Source organism: Mustelus asterias, chromosome 6 (assembly GCF_964213995.1).
Source record: "Mustelus asterias chromosome 6, sMusAst1.hap1.1, whole genome shotgun sequence".
Classification (NCBI taxonomy): domain Eukaryota; kingdom Metazoa; phylum Chordata; class Chondrichthyes; order Carcharhiniformes; family Triakidae; genus Mustelus; species Mustelus asterias.
Window position 1 is genome coordinate 120,069,452 of NC_135806.1, and position 21,009 is coordinate 120,090,460.

Below are 21,009 nucleotides of genomic sequence, written 5' to 3' on the forward strand. Positions count from 1 at the left end.
TGTCCCCCCATAGACTGAGAAAATATGCGAGAAAGAACCACCTAGGGAACAATCTCCAGCCGCGGGGTTGCTTCCTTCGAACAGCAAAGAATACAGGCAACTAGGGACAAAGTGCAAGCTAGAAAGACCAGGCAGTCCCAGAAATATCAAACACCTCGCCCTTGCCTGCACTGTGGAAAGCCCATGCAGCTCTTCACAAAGAATGGTTCTGCACTCACAAGAAACAGTCATCTTCAGTAACGAAAGGAAACTGACAAAGCTGACAATGATGACGGGTGAGATAATGACCAGATAATCTGTTCCAGTGTTGTTGACTGAGGGATGTACATTGACCAGGACACCGAGGAAAATTCCAATGGCCTTCTTCATATAGTGCAGGAAGATAGAATCATAGAATCCCTGCAGTGCAGAAGACGCCATTCAGCCCATTAAGTCTGCACCGACTCTCTAACAGAGTATTTTTTTTTACCCAAGCCCTCTCCCCGGCCCTAAACCTGTAATCCCACATACATTTACCAAAGCTAATCCCATCTAACCTACACATCATTAGACACTAAAGGGCAATTTAGCATGACCAATCCACTGAAACTGCGAATGGATCCTATATCTTATAAGCTATCACTGTAACACTACATTCTGCACTCTCTTGTTTCCTTCTCTATATACGGTATGCTTTGTCTGTATAGTGTGCAAGAAACAATACTTTTCACTGTATACTGATACATGTGACAATAATAAATCAATTCAAAACTAAAGAAACCCAACCAGTTCACTGAAGTTAGTCATGCAATGCTACCCGTTATCCCTATTTACTTCGTCATCACTACCAGAATACCTACTTGAGCCATTACAAAAACATACAATTTGCTGAACATCAGTTAACTTGTCACTTTCCTCCACCACCTAGTGAAATCAACAATGAAGAGGATTCTACTGTGACGATACTGTGCCTATAAGAAATGTATTTTTAAATCATGCTCTCTGCAGTTTGTAAGCAAGCCTTTTGCTCTGTTATTGGCATCGAGCTGCCTGATCCGGTGTCCTTTTATTGCTACATAAATTATTTAAATGGAGTTTTGTTTATCTTTAATTTGGGCCTAATGGAATGTCCTGGAGTTTTACAACCCTGCTGGATCAAAGAACAAGAACAAAGAACAGTACGGCACAGGAAACAGGCCCTTCGACCCTCCAAGCCTGTGCCGCTCCTTGGTCCAACTAGACCAATCGTTTGTATCCCTCCATTCCCAGGCTGCTCATGTGACTATCCAGGTAAGTCTTAAACGATGTCAGCGTGCCTGCCTCCACCACCCTACTTGGCAGCGCATTCCAGGCCCCCACCACCCTCTGTGTAAAAAACATCCCTCTAATATCTGAGTTATACTTCGCCCCTCTCACCTTGAGCCCGTGACCCCTCGTGAACGTCACTTCTGATCTGGGAAAAAGCTTCCCACCGTTCACCCTATCTATCCCCTTCATAATCTTGTACACCCCTATTAGATCTCCCCTCATTCTCCGTCTTTCCAGGGAGAACAACCCCAGTTTACCCAATCTCTCCTCATAGCTAAGACCCTCCATACCAGGCAACATCCTGGTAAACCTTCTCTGCACTCTCTCTAACGCCTCCACGTCCTTCTGGTAGTGTGGCGACCAGAACTGGACGCAGTACTCCAAATGTGGCCTAACCAGCGTTCTATACAGCTGCATCATCAGACTCCAGCTTTTATACTCTATACCCCGTCCTATAAAGGCAAGCATACCATATGCCTTCTTCACCACCTTCTCCACCTGTGTTGCCACCTTCAAGGGTTTGTGGACTTGCACACCTAGGTCCCTCTGTGTTTCTATACTCCTGATGACTCTGCCATTTATTGTATAACACCTCCCTACATTATTTCTTCCAAAATGCATCACTTCGCATTTATCCGGATTAAACTCCATCTGCCACCTCTCCGCCCAATTTTCCAGCTTATCTATATCCTGCTGTATTGCCCGACAATGCTCTTCGCTATCTGCAAGTCCAGCCATCTTCGTGTCATCCGCAAACTTGCTGATTACACCAGTTACACCTTCTTCCAAATCATTTATATATATCACAAATAGCAGAGGTCCCAATACAGAGCCCTGCGGAACACCACTGGTCACAGACCTCCAGCTGGAAAAAGACCCTTTGACCACTACCCTCTGTCTCCTATGGCCAAGCCAGTTCTCCACCCATCTAGCCACTTCTCCTTGTATCCCATGAGCCTTAACCTTCTTAACCAACCTGCCATGAGGGACTTTGTCAAATGCCTTACTGAAATCCATATAGACGACATCCACGGCCCTTCCTTCATCAACCGTTTTTGTCACTTCCTCAAAAAACTCCACCAAATTTGTAAGGCACGACCTCCCTCTTACAAAACCATGCTGTCTGTCACTAATGAGATTGTTCCGTTCTAAATGCACATACATCCTGTCTCTAAGAATCCTCTCCAACAACTTCCCTACCACGGACGTCAAGCTCACCGGCCTATAATTTCCTGGGTTATCCCTGCTACTCTTCTTAAACAACGGGACCACATTCGCTATCCTCCAATCCTCAGGGACCTCACCCGTGTCCAAAGAAGCGACAAAGATTTCCGTCAGAGGCCCAGCAATTTCATCTCTCGTCTCCCTGAGCAGTTGAGGATAGATGCCATCAGGCCCTGGGGCTTTGTCAGTTTTAATGTTCCCTAAAAAACCTAACACTTCCTCTCTTGTAATGGAGATTTTCTCTAACGGGTCAACACCTCCCTCCCGAGACACTCCCGGTTAACACGCCCCTCTCCTTCGTGAATACCGATGCAAAGTATTCATTAGGATCTCCCCTATTCCGTTGTGGAAAGATTGATTGACAAGTCAAAGTCAGGTGAATCCAAGGATTTACTTTCAGTTTTTAGTTAGAAGCTGTGTGGAATCCAGACTGACAACAGTGGATGGAATTTTATTGGCACGTCCGTCCGAGGTTTGTACGATCCCGCCTGAGGCGAACGGAGAATGCTGTTCTCCGAGCCGCGGTAAAGGCTGGTAAAATTCCAGCTAGTGTTTCTGTGCCTCTCTCTCTCTGGAGTGAAAATTCTGCTGTGAGTGGTTTGCTAGCTAGTCACTAGAGGCAAGGACTGCCTCTGTCTCTTGAAGTCGTTTGCTGCTCGCTAGCGGCCAGCAGTCACATTATCCCCACCTCGAGGTGCTGGGATTTCCAGAATGGAAAAGTCGGAGGTTGAATTCTCTATCCAAAGAACTAATTCACAGCAGGTATTGCTGAGCTGCAAAACCATTTGAGCATTCTTATTTTTCTGTGCTAAACCTGTGGCAGGAGGTTTGTTGTATTGGAACAGTGCATTTAGTTGTTCAGGTTAATGCAATATCATGGTCAAAGCTATTGCTAATTTTTTTTCTAGGTGTTAATTGTATTCTTAAATAAACTTTGTTTGATAAAAACTCCCTAGTGAGTCATTTGAATCATAGCTGAAGTGAAACATCTCATGCTTACTCGCACCGAATTCAAATTGCAAAACTTATGGTCTAGGCTGACTTCATAAAATACCGTGCAGTTTCTGACCTGGATTATAACACTACATAAATTCAGTGTGATTTATGCTGGTTAATAGATACAAGACATCTTTTGGGTTTCATGCCAGATATCAAAGCAGGTACGTCTCACAGACCACTCTTTGTCAAAATATCGGGTGGAATCTTATCAGCTGTACAGTGATGGCTTTAGAGCGAGATGAGAGGGGGGAACGGTGGTGTAGTGCTAATGTCACTAGACTACTAATCCAGAGGCCAAAGCTAGTGTTCTTCTGGGGAACATGGGTTCAAATCCCATCACGGCAGTTGGCAGAGTGGGTGAGAGTGGGTGAGTGTGGGTGAGAGTGAGTGTGGGTGAGAGTGAGAGTGGGTGAGAGTGGGTGAGAGTGAGCGTGTGTGAGGGTGAGAGTGGGTGGAGTGGGTGAGAATGGGTAAGGCTGAGTGAGGGTGGGTGAGGGTGAATGTTGGTGGGTGATATTGGGGGGTGTGGGTGAGAGTGAGTAAGAGTAAGTATGAGTGGGTGGATATGGGTGAGAGTGAATGAGTGAGGGTAGGTGTGGGTGAGGGAGTATGTATGAGTGGGTACTCCCATTAAAAATGACAAAAAGAAGGTAAGACTTGGAAGTATTTGTTGAATAGCAGAATTTTTTTGTTGTAATAAATGTATCATAAGACATAGAAACATCTTTTAACTTGTTTTTGAACGTTTGCACTATTGTGCAATCATTTATTTGTGTGGTTTAATTCTTCAATATAATCAGGATGTTTCTCGGGGCTTCCTTCAATATTCTTGGGAGATTAAAAGGATTCCGAGGCTGGAAAAGTTTGGGAAACTCTGATCTCATATTAACAAATCAAACAGACTGCTTGATTCAACTTTGAAATTCTCTTGCTAACTGTTCACTTCGCCAGAACAAATTATTATTTTAATAGCTGTTCACTTCATCGTGACAGATTATTATTTTAATAGATTAATTTGTTTCATCAAATGAATTTAATGCATTTTGGCCGTCATCACAAACTGCAGAACAGTGATTTCTTTTTGGCAATCACAGGATATTTCCATCACAGTTTCCAAGAAATGTTCCAGTCGGTGCAGAATTGTAAAATGGAGTGGAATCGGTTACTCTGGAACTATATCATTGTTCCTTCACTGTCGCTGTGTCAAAACCCTGGGTCTCCCTTCCTAACAGCATTGCAAGTGAGTGCCTACACCACATAGACAGAAGTGGTTCAAGAAAATAGCTCACCACCATCTTCTCAAGGGCAATTAGAGATGGGCAACAAATGTTAGCCATAGTGGGTATAATAAATCCAGCAGACCCCAATGGGCCGAATGGCCTTCTTCTGCACTGTAGGATTCTATGAAACCTCTATTCTATCAGTCAGCTGTAAAGATACAGCACTTCATTGCACAAAATAAAGTAAAACCACAAGCCTGTGGTGAACACAAACAGGTCCCAACCAGGACAATATAAGAATGGACCCACTCATGGGATTGCTTTATACAGGGCTCGGTATATGAACTCCACCTGATAAGGTAATTACTAATCACCAGGGAACTTGTATTCTACGAGTCCTACAGGGAGGTCAATCAGCGATTCCCCATGCAAGTCATGGGGTTATCACAGTAGCAAAGCCCAAGTCAATGGAAAACTAAAAGGAATTGCAGCATGAGCCAGTAGAACAAAAACAGCAACTAACCTGTATTAGTCTTTAAGTAGTGCTGGTGGAGGATTCCAGCCCTGTGTTCCGCACTTGTATCAGACTGCGCTTGTGTCGGACACGTGTGACACACGATCAGCGCAAAAGACAAGGCTGAAGTCTTTGCAACCATTTTGAGCCAGAAGTGCCGAGTGGAAAATTCATTTGGACCTCCTCTTGAGCTCCCCAGCATCACAGATATCAGTCTTCAGCCAATTAGATTCACTCCACAAGGTATCAGAGAATGGTTGAGCGCACTGGACACAGCAAAGGTTGTGGCTTCTAACAACATCATGTTTGTCGTGATGAAGATTGCGCTTCAGAACGGGCTGTGTCTCTGGCCAAGCTGTTCCAGTACTGCTACATTGCTGGCATCTACTCGGCAATGTGGAAAAGTGCCCAGGGTTGTGCCGTCCCACACACAAAAAAAACCAGACTCACACAATCTGGCCAATTATCACCTCATCAGTCCACTCTGAATCATCAGCGGTTGAGAAGGTGTTGTTGACAATGCTATCAAGCAGCACTTCCTGAATAATAACATGCTCAGCTGTTCTTAGCTTGGGTTCTGACCAGACTCGACAGCATCATGATCAAGGGCTAACCTTGCTCCATATTTCAGTGTTATGTTGATTACTGCTGTTTCTCAGAAGAACATAAGCACATCATTGGCATGACGAACAATGTAAAATTTCACACTCATTCAAACCACACTGTTCAACAATTGAACAGAACTTTCTACTTGCGTATCATCCAAAGTAAAATGCAAACCAAATGCTATCCTGGTACTGCCTGATAGCACATGGTGATGAAGTAAGTGCTTAATATCCAGTCAAATAATTCCACAATTTTATCAAAAAATCAAAGGTTGATTTCTGTCCGGCTCCAATTTTATTGGTTCAGTTTAGTCATGTATCTAACCAACTGTAATCCTAAAGGGAGTTTATGAACACAAGACTCCTTCCTGGCTGCCAGCCTTCTTCAAAAAGTTCCACTGTATATGAAAATGACTTTAATTTCATTAAAGGTAATTCTAATTAACAAATTTAAAACTTACCCACGAACTACATCTGGATTGACAGCGGTACCATTGCCACAAATGAAGTACACGTCCATTAGGGTCCTTAAGAAAGAAAGAGTTACATTTATAAAGTGCCTTTGGCAACCTCAGGACACCCCAAAGCATTTTAGAGACAAGAAGGTACTTTCTGGTGTGTTATCATTGTTATAAGAAACACAGCAGCCAATGCACACACAGCAAACTTCCACAAACAGCGGTTCTGATAATAACCAGATCACGGTCGGGATTTTCTGGTCACGCTCGCCCCAAGGCCGTAAATTCCCACCTGAGGTCAACGGACCTTTGCTTGGTCCATGTCCCGTCCGCTATGATTCCCATGGCGGGCAGGATGGAAAATTCCACCCCATCTATTTTTGTGGCGTTGATGTTGAGCCTTAGTTTAAGGTCTCATCTCAGATTGTTTTCACTGGAAAGACAGCAGCTGACGGGAGACATGATAGAGGTCTACAAAATTATGAGAAGCATAGACAAGGTGGATAGCCAAAGGCTTTTTCCCAGGGTGGAAGTGTCAATTATAAGAGGGCACAGGTTCAAGGTGAGAGGGGGAAAGTTTAAGGGAGATGTGCGGGGCAAGTTTTTCATGTGTAAAGTGGTGGGTGCCTGGAACGTGTTGCCAGAGAGGTGGTGAAAGCAGGCACATTAGCAACATTTAACAGGCATATGGATGGGTCACTGAATAGGGAGTGAATAGAGGGATACGGATCGAGGAAGGGCAGAAGGTTTTATTTAGTTTAGTTAAAGCATCATGATCCGGACGGGCTTGGAAGGCCTGTTCCTGTGCTGTATTTTTCTTTGTTCTTTGAAAGGCAACACCTCTGACAGTGCAGCACTCCCTCAGTCCTGCACTCAAGTGATAATGTAGTTTATTGTGTTCACGTCTCTGCAGTGGAACTTGAATCCGCAACCTTTGACTCCGTGATATGGAGTTGCTGATGTTGGACTGGGGTAGGCACAGTACGTAGTCTCGCAACACCAGGTTAAAGTCCAACAGGTTTATTTGGTATCACGAGCTTTCGGAGCGTTGCCCCTTCATCAGGTGAGACTCACCTGACGAAGGGGCAACGCTCCGAAAGCTCGTGCTACCAAATAAACCTGTTGGACTTTACCCTGGTGTTGTGAGACTACTTACTCTGACTCCCCGAGTCCAACATCGGTGAGAGTTCGACCATCTGAGCCACATGTGATGGTTGTGATGAATGGGAGAACAATCCAAACATAAGGTGACAAGTTAAGAAACATGATTCTAAGGACATGGGACAAACTGCGACCACACCGATATCGTTCTGCCTTCCTAATTACAAAAACATCTGTTTTTCATTTCAATTCACAGAATAGATCTGGTCATGTCTCAATTTATACAGAAAAAGCAGGAAGCAGGCTTCAATTCAATTAGCCACAAAACAAGAAGCAGTTTAACAACATGTTTGACGGTATCGTAAAATGGCTCATGGAAAGATTTACTAATCAGAAAGTTACGTGGATTAAGTATCTTTCAATGAATCGTTTTTTTGCCTGAAGCATGTCTTATTAATTGACAGCCACTTGATTTTACCAGTCCTCTAGTGACAGGCCATAAAAAAACAAGGAAAAGCAGAGAGGGCGTAGAGTGCCTCTTGCCTACCCGTTGCCGTGGCAATTTACCACTGATGTGAAATGTGGAGGGCAGTGATCCCATGCAGAGACCAATTGAGCCACTTCCACTGCCAATTAGGAGCCTCTACCTGGCTAGGAGCCACCTGTAGGCTTGGGAGAGAGGGTGGAGGGGGTGCGGTGGTGGTAGAGGCTCCTCATCAGATACCTGTAGCCCACAATGATGAGCCCCTGGCAACAGTGGCCACCCTTGTGGCAACCTTCCCTTTTCCCTCGCTAACCCACCCTCCCCCTCCCCAGGGCATGCCTGACTGGCCTTCGTAACCCATTTCCCACTTGCTGGTTGGGAAGGTAGCTTGCTCCAGCGATGTCCTCTCTGCTGTGCGCAGTCCCAACACTGGCCACTGCTGCCAATGGTGCTGCTGAGCTACAAGGCATTGGATTGGCTGACAGGTCTTGGAGGAGGGCTCTCATCCTTAAAGGGATGAATTAGTTGTCAGGCAGCTGAACAATGCAGCCAAGGGTCCCACAAAACATCGAGCCACCCGCCTCGCCTACAAAATTTCAACACGATTCATTGGAATTACAAACTGTGGCACCCCCACCACCACCAACCATATCCGTCCCCCGCCACATGAGTTCATGACTCACAACAAAGGTATATTCCAGTGAGGAAGAAGGATTCGAGAAAGGGGATAAATTAAGTGTGGTTCACCAAGGAAGTTTAGGATAAGTTTAAGTTTATATTTTAGTGTCACAAGTAGGCTTACATTAACACTGCAGTGAAGTTAGTGTGAAAATCTCCCAGTCGCCAGACTCCGGTGCCTGTTCGGGTACACTGAGCAAGAATTTAGCATGGCCAATGCACCCTAACCAGCACGTCGTTCGGACTGTGGGAGGAAACCGGAGCACCCGGAGGAAACTCACGCAAACATGGGGAGAATGTGCAAACTCCACACGGACAGTGACCCAAACCAGGAATCGAACCCGGGTCCCTGGTGCTGTGAGGCAGCTGTGCTAACCACTGTGCCACCAGTATTAAAGTGAAAGAAAAAAGCATATATTGTCGCAAAGATGAGTGGTAAGCTAGAGAATTGTGAAAGTTTTAAAAACCAACAAAAGATGACCAAAAATAATAAAGAGGGAGAAGATAAACTATACAGGTAAATGAACAAGGAATATAAAAGTGGACAGCAAGAATATATTTAAATATATAAAAAAGAAGAGAGAGGTGAAAGTGAACATAGGCCCCTTAGAAAATGACACACGGAAATAATAATGGGGAACCTGGAAATGGCAGAGGAATTAAACAAATATTTGCATCAACCTGCATGGTGGAAGTGAATGCATATTGCCAAGTTTGCGGGTGACACAAAAATAGATGGGAAGGCAAGTGTTGAGGATGACACGAGTCTACAGAGGGATATAGACAGGTTAGGAGAGTGCACAAAAACTTAGCAGATGGAATCTAACAAATGGGTCTGTAATGTTAGGCAAGGATTCAAAAAACACCTTCAAGCATGGTTCCTAGTGAAGTACATTATTGTTCTTGTTTCTTTTATTCTGCTGTGACTTAAGGCTGTGAAAAGGCAACAGTTTTGTGGACTTTTTTTTAAAAGGGTCAATAATGAAGAAAATAAAAGGGTTAATAAGGAAGAAAATAAACAAACGAAATATATTTCACTGTGTAATGAGGTTATTAACAATCCACCACTGACACAAAAATATCATTGCTCCTTCCTGCACCAGAGAATAATTTACATCTCATCAGAATGCAATCCATCAGATAAAGGATAGGAAGAAGTTACAGTGTGTTTGCGCCACTTTCTCCTCTTTATTATACATGTCATCATGTATGGGGGGAATTCGGTTATAGGGAAATGGTAGCATAGTGATAATGTCATTGAACTAGTTATGGGCACATGTTCTGAGGACGCGGGTTCAAATCCCACCACGGCAGCTAGTGGAATTTAAATTCAATTAATTAATCTGGAAAATAAAGCTAGTCTCAGTAATAGTGTTCTTGAAGCTATTACTGGTTGTTGCAAAAATCCATCTGGTTCACCAGTGTCCTTTCAGGAAGGAAATATGTCATCTGGCCTACATGTGACTCCAGACCCACAGCAATGTGGTTAACTCCTAACTACCCTACAAATGACCTCGCAAGTTATTTAGTTCAAGGGCAAGTAGGGATGGGGAACAAATGCTGTCCTTGGCAGCAAGGCTTACATCCCATTAAACGATGAAAAAATGCTCATGCCAGATATGATATCAGGCGAGATACCATACACCAAAGTCTTCATGTCTCAGAAGGTGATATTAAAAGGGCTCTGACATGACTTTTATGCATTTAGCTTTTATTAACAGGGGGTTGGAGTTTAAGAGCCGTGGGGGTTATGCTGCAACTGTACAGGACCTTGGTGAGACCACATTTGGAATATTGTGTGCAGTTCTGGTCACCTCACTATAAGAAGGATGTGGAAGCGCTGGAAAGAGTGCAGAGGAGATTTACCAGGATGCTGCCTGGTTTGGAGGGTAGGTCTTATGAGGAAAGGTTGAGGGAGCTAGGGCTGTTCTCTCTGGAGCGGAGGAGGCTGAGGGGAGACTTAATAGAGGTTTATAAAATGATGAAGGGGATAGATAGAGTGAACGTTCAAAGACTATTTCCTTGGGTGGATGGAGCTATTACAAGGGGGCATAACTATACGGTTCGTGGTGGGAGATATAGGAAGGATATCAGAGGTAGGTTCTTTACGCAGAGAGTGGTTGGGGTGTGGAATGGACTGCCTGCAGTGATAGTGGAGTCAGACACTTTAGAAACATTTAAGCGGTTATTGGATAGGCACATGGAGCACACCAGGATGATAGAGAGTGGGATAGCTTGATCTTGGTTTCAGATAAAGCTCGGCACAACATCGTGGGCCGAAGGGCCTGTTCTGTGCTGTACTGTTCTATGTTCTATGTTCTATGGTGCCAAGCTATAAATGAAGGAACAGTAGAATGAAGAATGACAATGAGTGAAAGGGAAGTAGGTGCTGATTAGACTGGGTTTACCAACTCTCCAAGTTACCCCAGCGCACAGTTAGCTAAAGCCTCATGAGGCTCAGCTCACAGTTAGACACAACTTTAAACAGCTCTGCACAAACCCTGGATCGTGTGAAATGGGAGAAAACACAGTTGTGATTATTTCAGTGGCGCCATTTTGAGTCTAAGGGTCACTCTCGGCCAACTCCGTCGCCCATTATGACGTAAGCGGGCACCACAGGTGACTGCCATCGCCAACATTGATTGCGGCATTGACAGAAAGTGCAGCCTTTTACGCAAGGCGTATCGCAAAGCGGCAGCATTTGGGTAGTGGCACAGTACTGAGCCTCCATTGCTAAATGCTAAACACCAACAGCATTTTGCAACAAGTACAGATGGGGGGCGGTCACTGTCTGAGACCTTTCATCCGTAGTGCACTGAGGGGAGGGGAATAGTATGACCCGAGTTGTCCGACTCACATTGAATATATATGATGGATATTACATGTATCACAATTATATTCATAGAATAGAATCATAGAATCCCTACAGTGCTGAAGGAGGCCATTCAGCCCATCAAGCCTGCATCAACAACAATTCCACCAAGGTCCTATCCCCGTAACCCCACGTATTTAACCCGCTAATCTCCCTGACACTAAGGGCCCTATTTTACCATTTTGATTCTAAGTTGCTGGGTGGACTTGTAACTGGGAGGGCCCGATTTGACCATCGTGTTGCACCTGTTTTCCGGCGTGAAAACTTGGTAAAGTCGGGCATGAGGTGAGTAGCGCAATCCGTGCCTGCCTCCGCGCCGGTTCCCCCTTTACCAAGGCCCGAAAATGGCCGCGATCGGGGCCGCGGCCGAAATGGGCGAAACGGCCATTTAAATGCATTTACATTGACTTAATGAGCTGCACGCCCAACTTTACCGGCACCTCCCCCTTTACCACCGCATTCGCCCATCCGGAATCGGTGTAAAACAGACATGCTCCATATAAGTCCAATTCGGGCGCTCCATCAGTGAGGAGGTAGGTTCCGAGCGTCCAACGGCTCTCTGCTTGAGATCATGGGGCAGATGGGAATGGGGGTCCGCTGACACTCTGCCTGAGATCAATGGGGGGGGGGGGGAGGGGGCAAGGAAAGTGAGCTGCCACTCTGCCTGAGATCTGAGGCGGCGGGGGGGGGAAGCAGGGAAGGCCCGCAATCGGTCTGGGTGCGGCAATGTCTGTGGGGGCAGGGGGAGGCATTATCTGGCCCGATGGGGATGTGGCAGGGGAGCAGCATTCCATCATTGTTTTCTGCGCATGCGCAGTTGGAGGCTCCAATTGGAGCTGCAGGATTTCGGGTGGTCAAGCCCCGCCCACAGGCTTGTGCAGCGCCATTTGGAATCGCTGATAATTTTTCAGGCAGAGTGCGTATGGGGGCATCTCAGAACAGGTCTAAAAATCAGATCGGAAACACTCCCAGTTTCAAGTCCCTGCAGCACTTAGAATCAAAATGGCAGAATAGGGCCCGGAGTGTTTCACATCTGTTTTCTGGGCCCGTTCTCAAAAAATAATAGAATGCGGCTCCCCTGCCACATCCCTCCCGGGCCGGATAATGCCTCCTCCTGGCCCTCACAGACATTGCCCCACTCCCACAACCTTACTGACCCCCTTATCCCCCCCACATACCCCACCACCCAGACTGATCGCAGGGCTCCCCCCTTCCCGCCCACTGATCTCGGGCAGAGTGGCAGTAGACCCCCCCCCCCCCCCCCCCTTCCACCCCACTGATCTCAGACAGAGTGGCAGCGAACCCCCCTTCCCCTTCACTGATCTCAGGCAGAGTGGCAGCAGTCCCCCTCCCCACCGATCTCAAGCAGAGAGCCATCGGACGCCCGGCACCTACCTCCTCACTGACTGGAGCGCCCGAATCGGACTTCTATGGAGCATGTCTGTTTTGTGCCGATTCTGGATGGACGAACGCGGTGGTTGTGGTGAACCATCGTTGGTTCCCACTGGATAGTGCTGAGCCAGGGGCTGGCCAGTACTACAAGGATGTACATATGTTACTGTTGGGTTGTGCTCTTGTTGCTGTTGGGGTTAGGGTGGGGTTGTTACACCTTTGTACTGTAGTGTTGTGGCACATCCCAGTCGGGCTCCGCCTCCTGGGAGAGGTATAAGAGTCCCTGCTCTGGCCGGGACCCCTTCAGTCTGGGATAGTGTATATAAGTTCTGGCAGCTTCATTACAGTAAATAAAAGCCTTTCATTTACTGAGCTTCAGGCCTCGTGTTTGAGTAGCGCATCAATTTTATTTACTGTCATTAAACTCTCGTCGAAAAGAAAACAAAAAGAGAGAGTATGGAGCAAATTCTGGAGCCGGAACGCCTTACGCTAGATCCACGTGCGGTGGGCGCTTCTAACACCTTCGACCACTGGCTGAAGTGTTTCGAAGACTACCTGGCAGCCTCCGCAGCGGTCACCACAGATGATGACAGACTCCGGATCCTCCATGCGAGGGTAAGCGACACTGTCTACCTCGCGATCCGTGCGGCCACCGATTATACTAAGGCCCTTGAGCTTCTGAAGAAGTGCTATATCAAACCACCCAATGAGATACACGCTTGTTACCTCCTAGCCACTCGACGACGGTGATCTTCAGCGTCGAGAGGTATAAGAGTCCCTGCTCTGGCCGGGACCCCTTCAGTCTGGGATAGTGTATATAAGTTCTGCCAGCTTCATTACAGTAAATAAAAGCCTTTCATTTACTGAGCTTCAGGCCTCGTGTTTGAGTAGCGCATCAGTGGTAAAGGGGGAAGTGCAGCCCATTAAGTCAATTTATATGCATGCAAATGAATTTAAGTGACCGTTGCGCCCGTTTCAGGCGCGGTCCCGATTGCGGCCATTTTTGGACCTTTGTAAAGGGGAACCGGCACGGAGGCAGGCACGGTTCGCGCTACTCGCCTCACACCCAACTTTACCACGTTTTCGCACCCGAAAACGGGCGCAACGCAATGGTAAAATTGGGCCTAAGGGCCAATTTAGCATGGCCAATCCACCTAACCCACACATCTTTGGATTGTGGGAGGAAATCGGAGCACCTGGAGGAAACCCATGCAGACACGAGGAGAATGTGCAAACTCCACACAGACAGCGACCCGAGCCGGGAATCGAACCCAGTGAGGCAGCAGCGCTAACCACTGTGCCACCGCGCCGCCCCATATTGAAGCACCTCAGAGCACAACATGACCCATGTGGTAAATGTGAACTTCATTGCACTTTCCGTGAGGGTCATTCTGAAATGTTTCGTAACGCTCTTTCAGATATTTTATGAATCAAGTATAATTTTGCAAACAATAAAAAATAAGTACGGAAAGCCTTTTATCGGAAAGCTGAAAAATAAAAGCATTTCTTGACAATACCAGCCTGCTCCTTGAAAGGGTAATGGCTGAAAGGCAGGGCTGGGATCAGTGGCGGTAGTTTTTATTTGGGAGCATGTAGTTTGATCCTGATCTCTATCTAGCGCTGGAGGAGAAATCTGTATACAAAGACCTCTGATGTGTATTAACATGTGGCTTACTTTGCTGTGCCCTCTTTAACTTGACACCAGAAAAGTCACAGAGGAACTTTGCAGACAGTACTGTCAGGAGGAAAAACAGGAACAAAGGGTTAGCATTTATTTGAATAGTCTATTGCTCCCATATTATGGGAGCCGGACAAAGAAATGTCGACTTTATTATTTCGCTAATGTTCCCCATTCTTATGCATTCTGTGTAAGGAATTCATCCTGACATGCATTAATATAACATTTGACAGTATACTGGTACTGTTTCATATACAGACTGTCAAACACAATAAATATTTAAATAGTACACATTTTGAATTAATTCTAAGCTGTGCGCAAGATGCTCGCTCGCTTTGATGGATGTTCCGCAGAAAATGGGCAGGAGGAACCCTGAGGAAATTCCTGGCCCCATAGTCGAAAGGTTCTAATAAAATGCGAACGCATTACTTGTTCCGTGCCAATAGTTTCAAGGGGCAGGCATATCCCAAATTCAACTAATCTCGACTGGATCTGAATTTTTATTAAAAGTATCCCCTTTAAATCGATGCAGATGTTTCAGCCCCAGAGGAAGAAAATAAAGACTTTCTTGACATCCTTATAATCTACCTACCCTCTTAAGTTAGTGTTCTTGACGGCCGGTGAAATTTTTGATACAATCACATTGGTTCCAGGCACAGCAGCTTCTAAAATACTGCAACAGAACAAACAATGTTTAGGTCTACTGAGGGAAATGTAATGTCGTACAAATAATGGGTTATACTTTTCCAATTTTACAATCCGAAAATCATGTAATCTCCAATGCAAAGGAGTGATGAACCAGATAGGGAGAGGGTTCCATTTATCAGCTGTTAAAGGAATTACAATAGACGTTTTGTTTGCATACAATTAATTGTTAACAGGCAGGTCTAATTCAGTCACTAACACCACATAAGAAAGAACAGATATTTCCATGGTGCACGACACACCCATGGAAAGCCTCAAAGACTATCATAGTCAAGGGGCAAAACCTTCGCCAAAAAGTCGCAGAGAAACCGGTTGATTTTCTCTCAGGACCTTACAACACTAAACATCAAGGGGGTGTACTTAACAGTATCTATGGGGGGAGGCGGGGCCTCAACACACTGGCAGTGCACAGAGATCGGGGCGCCATCTTTAAAGGCTCAGAACTTGAGTAAACTCTCTCCCCCCGAGCCCACCATAGAGGGTATCAGGGCCCCCACTCCTGATTGGAGTTGGCACTGCTCTGCACCCATCCCCCTATCAATGGTACCTTCATACCTTCCCCCCGTCCCCCCACAGTCTGAGCCGGCACCCACTCCCACTTCCCACCACCCCCCCCCCCCCCCACCAACCCTGATTAGAGTCGGCACTGCTCCACACCCACCCCTGATCAATGGCACCTTCACACTTTCTCCCGGTCCCCCCACAGTTTGAGCCGGCACCCACCTCCACTCCCTACCCCACCCCCCCACAACAACCAAATGGCCATCGCCGACATTCTCTGCTTCTCCATCCGCTCTCGGCCACCACCGCATCTAAATGAATCCCCCCACCCCATGAGGCTCCCACTGGGGCCTGCCCCTTGTCACAGGTTGTCACAGGTTGGCACTGCCAGGCTGGCATGGTATAAAGCTGGCAGTGCCAACTTGTGCCATAGAGCAGTGCCAAGGGACATTGCCAGGCCACTGCTTGGCCATGTCGTCTCCCCTAGAGGCTACACTCACCTTTACACCTCCAGGTGAGACCCCCATGAGGTGATGTCATGCCAGTGCCAGCTGAATACCCAGTGACAGGGGAGGTCCCGGAGAGAGTGCTCAATAATGACATACTAATGTATTAAAGTGAGCTTACTGCGGTCCCGCGACGTGATTCACACCACTCCTCCGGCAAGGGGCCGGTAAGACCAGAACTCGGAAACTCACCGGTGCAAATCGCGCTCTCCAGATTTTGAGCACGTGCCGCCCTTCCTGCAGATGAAGAGTGCGGCTCAAAATCACCCCCAGTGATTGCAAAAAAGGCAGCACTCCCTCAGTGATGCACCGCACTGTCAGTCTGGGTTATAGTCCGAAATCCAGGACCAGGCGTGAATAAGCAGCTTCCTGCCTTAGAGGCAATAGTGACCAACGTTCCTTCAGCCCAGCCCCCCTGAAATCCTACAGTGTAGAAAGAGGCCATTCGGCCCATCGAGTCTACACCAACCACAATCCCACCCAGGCCCTACCCCCATATCCCTACATATTTACCCGCTAATCCCTCTAACCTACCCATCTCAAGACACTAAGGGGCAATTTTAGCACGGCCAATCAACCTAACCCGCACATCTTTTGACTGTGGGAGGAAACCGGAGCACCCGGTGGAAACCCACACAGACACGAGGAGAATGTGCAAACTCCACACAGACAGTGACCCAAGCTGGGAATCGAACCCAGGTCCCTGGAGCTGTGAAGCAGCAGTGCTAACCACTGTGCTACCGTGCCGCCCGTCTTCTTCTTCATGATTTATTTACCTTTAGGGTGAAATCCTTCAATGCCTTTCTCTTCAGCTTTCAGACTCCATCATGGTCACCTGTCCTTGGCCTACTGCACTGCTCCAGTCAAGCTCAGTGTAAACTTGAGAAACAGCATTGCATCTTTTGATTCAGTTCTATGCACCTTCACTGAATCTACATGGAGTTCTACAGACCATAGTCTTGGCACCCATTTTGTTTTCCTTTCTTTGCAATGTTTCGGTATTTCTCTTATTTTTTCTTTTCAGTCAGCAGCGCACCTGCTCTGTAGTCACATCTTTTTTGTTTCTTTTCTTGCCCCATCACCATTCCCTTTGATTCTGTAAGACCAGCTCTTTTGTCATTCAATTTCTCCTGTCTTTCACCCTGTCACAGTGTGGTAAACCACTGTTATCTGTGGTGGTTAACCACTGTTAGTTAGTATTTATTATTACCTGTATATGTGGCACATCCCTGTCGGTTCCGCCCAAGACTCCTCCCCCTGGTCCGGGTATAAAGGCGGTGGCTCCTCCCCCTAGCCTTCAGTACAGACCAGATCTCCGAAAGGGAAGGCTCCAAGTTCTTGCTAATAAAAGCCTATTTGTCTTGCTCACAACTAGTCTTGGCTTGATTGATAGTGCATCACACAGACTTTCCTTTTGTCCTAACAAAGAACAAAGTAAAAAGTACAGCACAGGAACAAGGCCCTTCGGCCCTCCAAGCCCGTGCCGATCATGATGCCTTAACTAAACTACAAAAATAACCTTCTGCCCTTACTCGGTCCATATCCCTCCATTCCCTCCCTCTTCATGTACCCATCCAGGTGCCTCTTAAATGTTGCTAATGTGCCTGCCTCCACCACCTCCTCTGGCAGCGTGTTCCAGGCACCCACCACTCTCTGGTGAAAAACTTGCCCCATACATCTCCCTTCAACTTTCCCCCTCTCAGCTTGAACCTGTGCCCCCTTGTAATTGACGCTTTCACCCTGGGAAAAAGCCTCTGGCTGTCCACCCTGTCTATGCCTCTCACAATTTTGTAGCCCTCTATCAGATCTCCCCTCAGCCTCCGTCTTTCCATCCCCTCCTTGCTCAAAACCTATTATATCCCTGAACTGTTTCCAGTTCTGACATAGGGTCACAGGCCTGAAACATTAGTTTGGTTTCTCTCTCCACAGATGCTGCCTGACCTGCTGAGTATTTCCAACATCTTCCCTTTTAATTTCAGATTTCCAGTTTCCACAGTATTCTGCTTTCCCACCCCTGACATCCTGGGGTTTGTCCTATTCCTGCGGCAAAATGAAACCATAAGACACAGGCACAATATTATGCAGTCGGGTGGCAGCGTCCACGGGATCGATGGAGTCTCATGAATTCAGGTCAGACGAGGTCAAGGAAAGCTCTCGCCTACTGTACAAGCCGCAACTGATTAACCGGTACTGCTCCTGTAAATTCTACAAGTTATTGAACAATTTTAATAGGTAGATCTAGTTACTCTGGCTTACCGCAGTGTTTCTTTCTCATTGAGGAGCACACTTCCTGGTGGACTGTCAAAGACTAATTGTAGCTTACTGCTCCCATCAACAACAAAGACCTGAAGAGAAAATATTGTATTAGCTACACATGGTAAATGATACCTTTACATTAATATTTATTTGACCAGTGGATATGGGTATAATAGTTGGAATCTGTAGGGTGCCAGGAATTTAAATATTTGACATCAAAAAGCATTGGTTAGGTACAGAACAAATCTCTACACCAATTGCATCAAAGCTTTTATTCCAATATTATTAAACTTATGCTCCATGTAGGAGTCTTGACCTAGCCTGACAATTTGAGAACTGAATAGAAGCTTAAGATAGCCAATGGGGAAGATCTCCCCTGCAGCACAGCAAGATCTCATTTCATCTGTTTCTGTGGGTGCTTGTAAGGGGCAGAGCCTTTACCCATTGAAATCATGGCCTAGAGGGAGATGGAGCTGGGCTGGGGCAGGAATTCTGAGGCCAGATGCCCCCCCTCCCACTGTTAGCAGTATACCGGAGGAGACGAGATGTAGTGCATCACCTTACGGTAGATGTGTCTGCGGCCTAAGTGAGGACACAGGCCTGCAACACGATTTGATGAAGGCACAAAATTTGGATCCCTGAAGAACAGCGATCATTTCTGGCAACATTTTGACCCTCTGACTGAAGAGATCAAGGAGGGGCACCTCTGACATTGGGTAGGCCCCAGCACCCACTTCCTGGTCAAGATTCCTGCCCTCCTTGGTCATACTGGTGAGATAAATTGAGTATGTTCTCACTGGGAGAGAAGTATGGATTCTAAAGGGCAAGATATTAGGGGCAAAGTTACAGAGACAAACAGGGAAGAGCCCACGGAGAAATTTGAAAGAAGGATGTTATCAGATTGGGAATCAGGGTAAGTCAGCGAGCAGGATGATGGGTGAAAGAGATTGATGCATGTTAGGATCCAGGATCCAGCGTTTTGGAAGAGCTCAAGGTTACAGAGGGTGGAAGATGGCAGGCTATCCAGGAGAGCTTTGGGAACAGTAAAGTCTAGTGGTAATAAACGCATGGATGAGGGCTTCGGGGGTGGACGAATTACGGCAGTGGTGGAGATGGCTGATATTATGGAGAGAGGGAGAGGGTTTGAGTTGCTGGCATAGGAATGGAGTTTGTGGTGGGGATTGAAAACCAGTCTTTCCAACATTTAACACAACTGCTGGAAAATCTCAGCAGGACTGACAGCCTCTGTGGAGAGAGAACAGAGCCAACATTTCAAGACTGGATGATTCTTCATCAGATTCCAGGATCTGCAGTAATTTGATTTTATCTTTCCAATATTTGGTGGAAGGAAGTTTCTGTTTATGCAGGATTGACCATAGGAAATAGGAGCAGGAGTAGGCCGTTCGGCCCCTCAAGCCTGATCTGCTATTCACCAGGATCATGGCTGATCCGATATTCCTCACCTCCACTTTCCTGCCCGTTCCCTGTAACCCCTGACTCCTTTACTGATCAAAAATCTATCTATCTCAGCCTTAAATACACACAAGGATTCTGTCTCCACAGTTCTCTGTGACAAGGAATTCCAAAGATGCACAACAGTCTGAGAGAAAAAATTCTTCCTCATCTCCATCCTAAATTAGCACCCATTTATTCTGAGACCTCTCATCCCATGAGAGGGAACATCCTCTCAGTATTTACCCTGTCAAGCCCCTTAAGAAGCCTATGTTTCAATGAGATCACCTCTCATTCTTCGAAATTCGAATGAGTAGAGTTCCAACCTGTTTAACCTTTCCCCATAAGACAATCCCTCCATACCCGGATTCATCATAGTGAACCTTCTCCAAACTGCCTCCAATGAAATAATATCTTTCCTCAATTAAGGGGACCAAAACTGCTCACAGTTACTCCAGATGTGAGTCATAGAGTCATAAAGTCATAGAGGTTTACAGCATGGAAACAGGCCCTTTGGCCCAACTTGTCCATCTCCCCCTTTTTTTTAAACCCCTAAGCTAGTCCCAATTGCCCGCATTTGGCCCATATCCCTGTATACCCATCTTACCCATGTAACTGTCTAAACGCTTTTTAAAATACAAAATTGTACCTGCCTCTACTACTCCTCTGGCAGCTTGTTCCAGATACTCACCACCCTCTGTGTGAAAAAATTGCCCCTCTGGACCCTTTCGTATCTCTCCCCTCTCACCTTAAACCTATGCCCTCTAGGTTTAGACTCCCCTACCTTTGGGAAAAGCTGTTGACTATCTAGCTGATCTATGCCCTCATTATTTTATAGACCTCTATAAGGTCACCCCTCAGCCTCCTACGCTCCAGAGAAAAAAGCCCCAGTCTATCCAGCCTCTCCTTATAACTCAAACCATCAAGTCCCGTTAGCATCCTAGTAAATCTTTTCTGCACTCTTTCTAGTTTAATAATATCCTTTCTATAATAGGGTGACCAGAACTGTACACAGTTCTGTGGTCTCACCAGTAGCTTGTACAGTTGCAGCAAGACTTCCCTACTCTTATACTCAAT

General features: G+C 46.4%; 1 protein-coding gene across 1 annotated transcript in view; it reads right to left on the bottom strand.

Annotated features, from left to right (window-relative positions):
• The window catches only part of LOC144494686 (cadherin-related family member 2-like), a 123,032-nt gene that overhangs the window by 17,180 nt on the left and 84,843 nt on the right, over window positions 1-21,009 (bottom strand). Inside the window, exons 17-20 of the mRNA XM_078213886.1 lie at window positions 18,481-18,569; window positions 15,105-15,185; window positions 8,241-8,399; window positions 6,311-6,376 (exon numbers count right to left, since the gene is read on the bottom strand). Of these exons, the coding sequence (XP_078070012.1) occupies window positions 6,311-6,376; window positions 8,241-8,399; window positions 15,105-15,185; window positions 18,481-18,569 (395 nt within the window). The remainder of the gene's footprint in view (window positions 1-6,310; window positions 6,377-8,240; window positions 8,400-15,104; window positions 15,186-18,480; window positions 18,570-21,009) is intronic.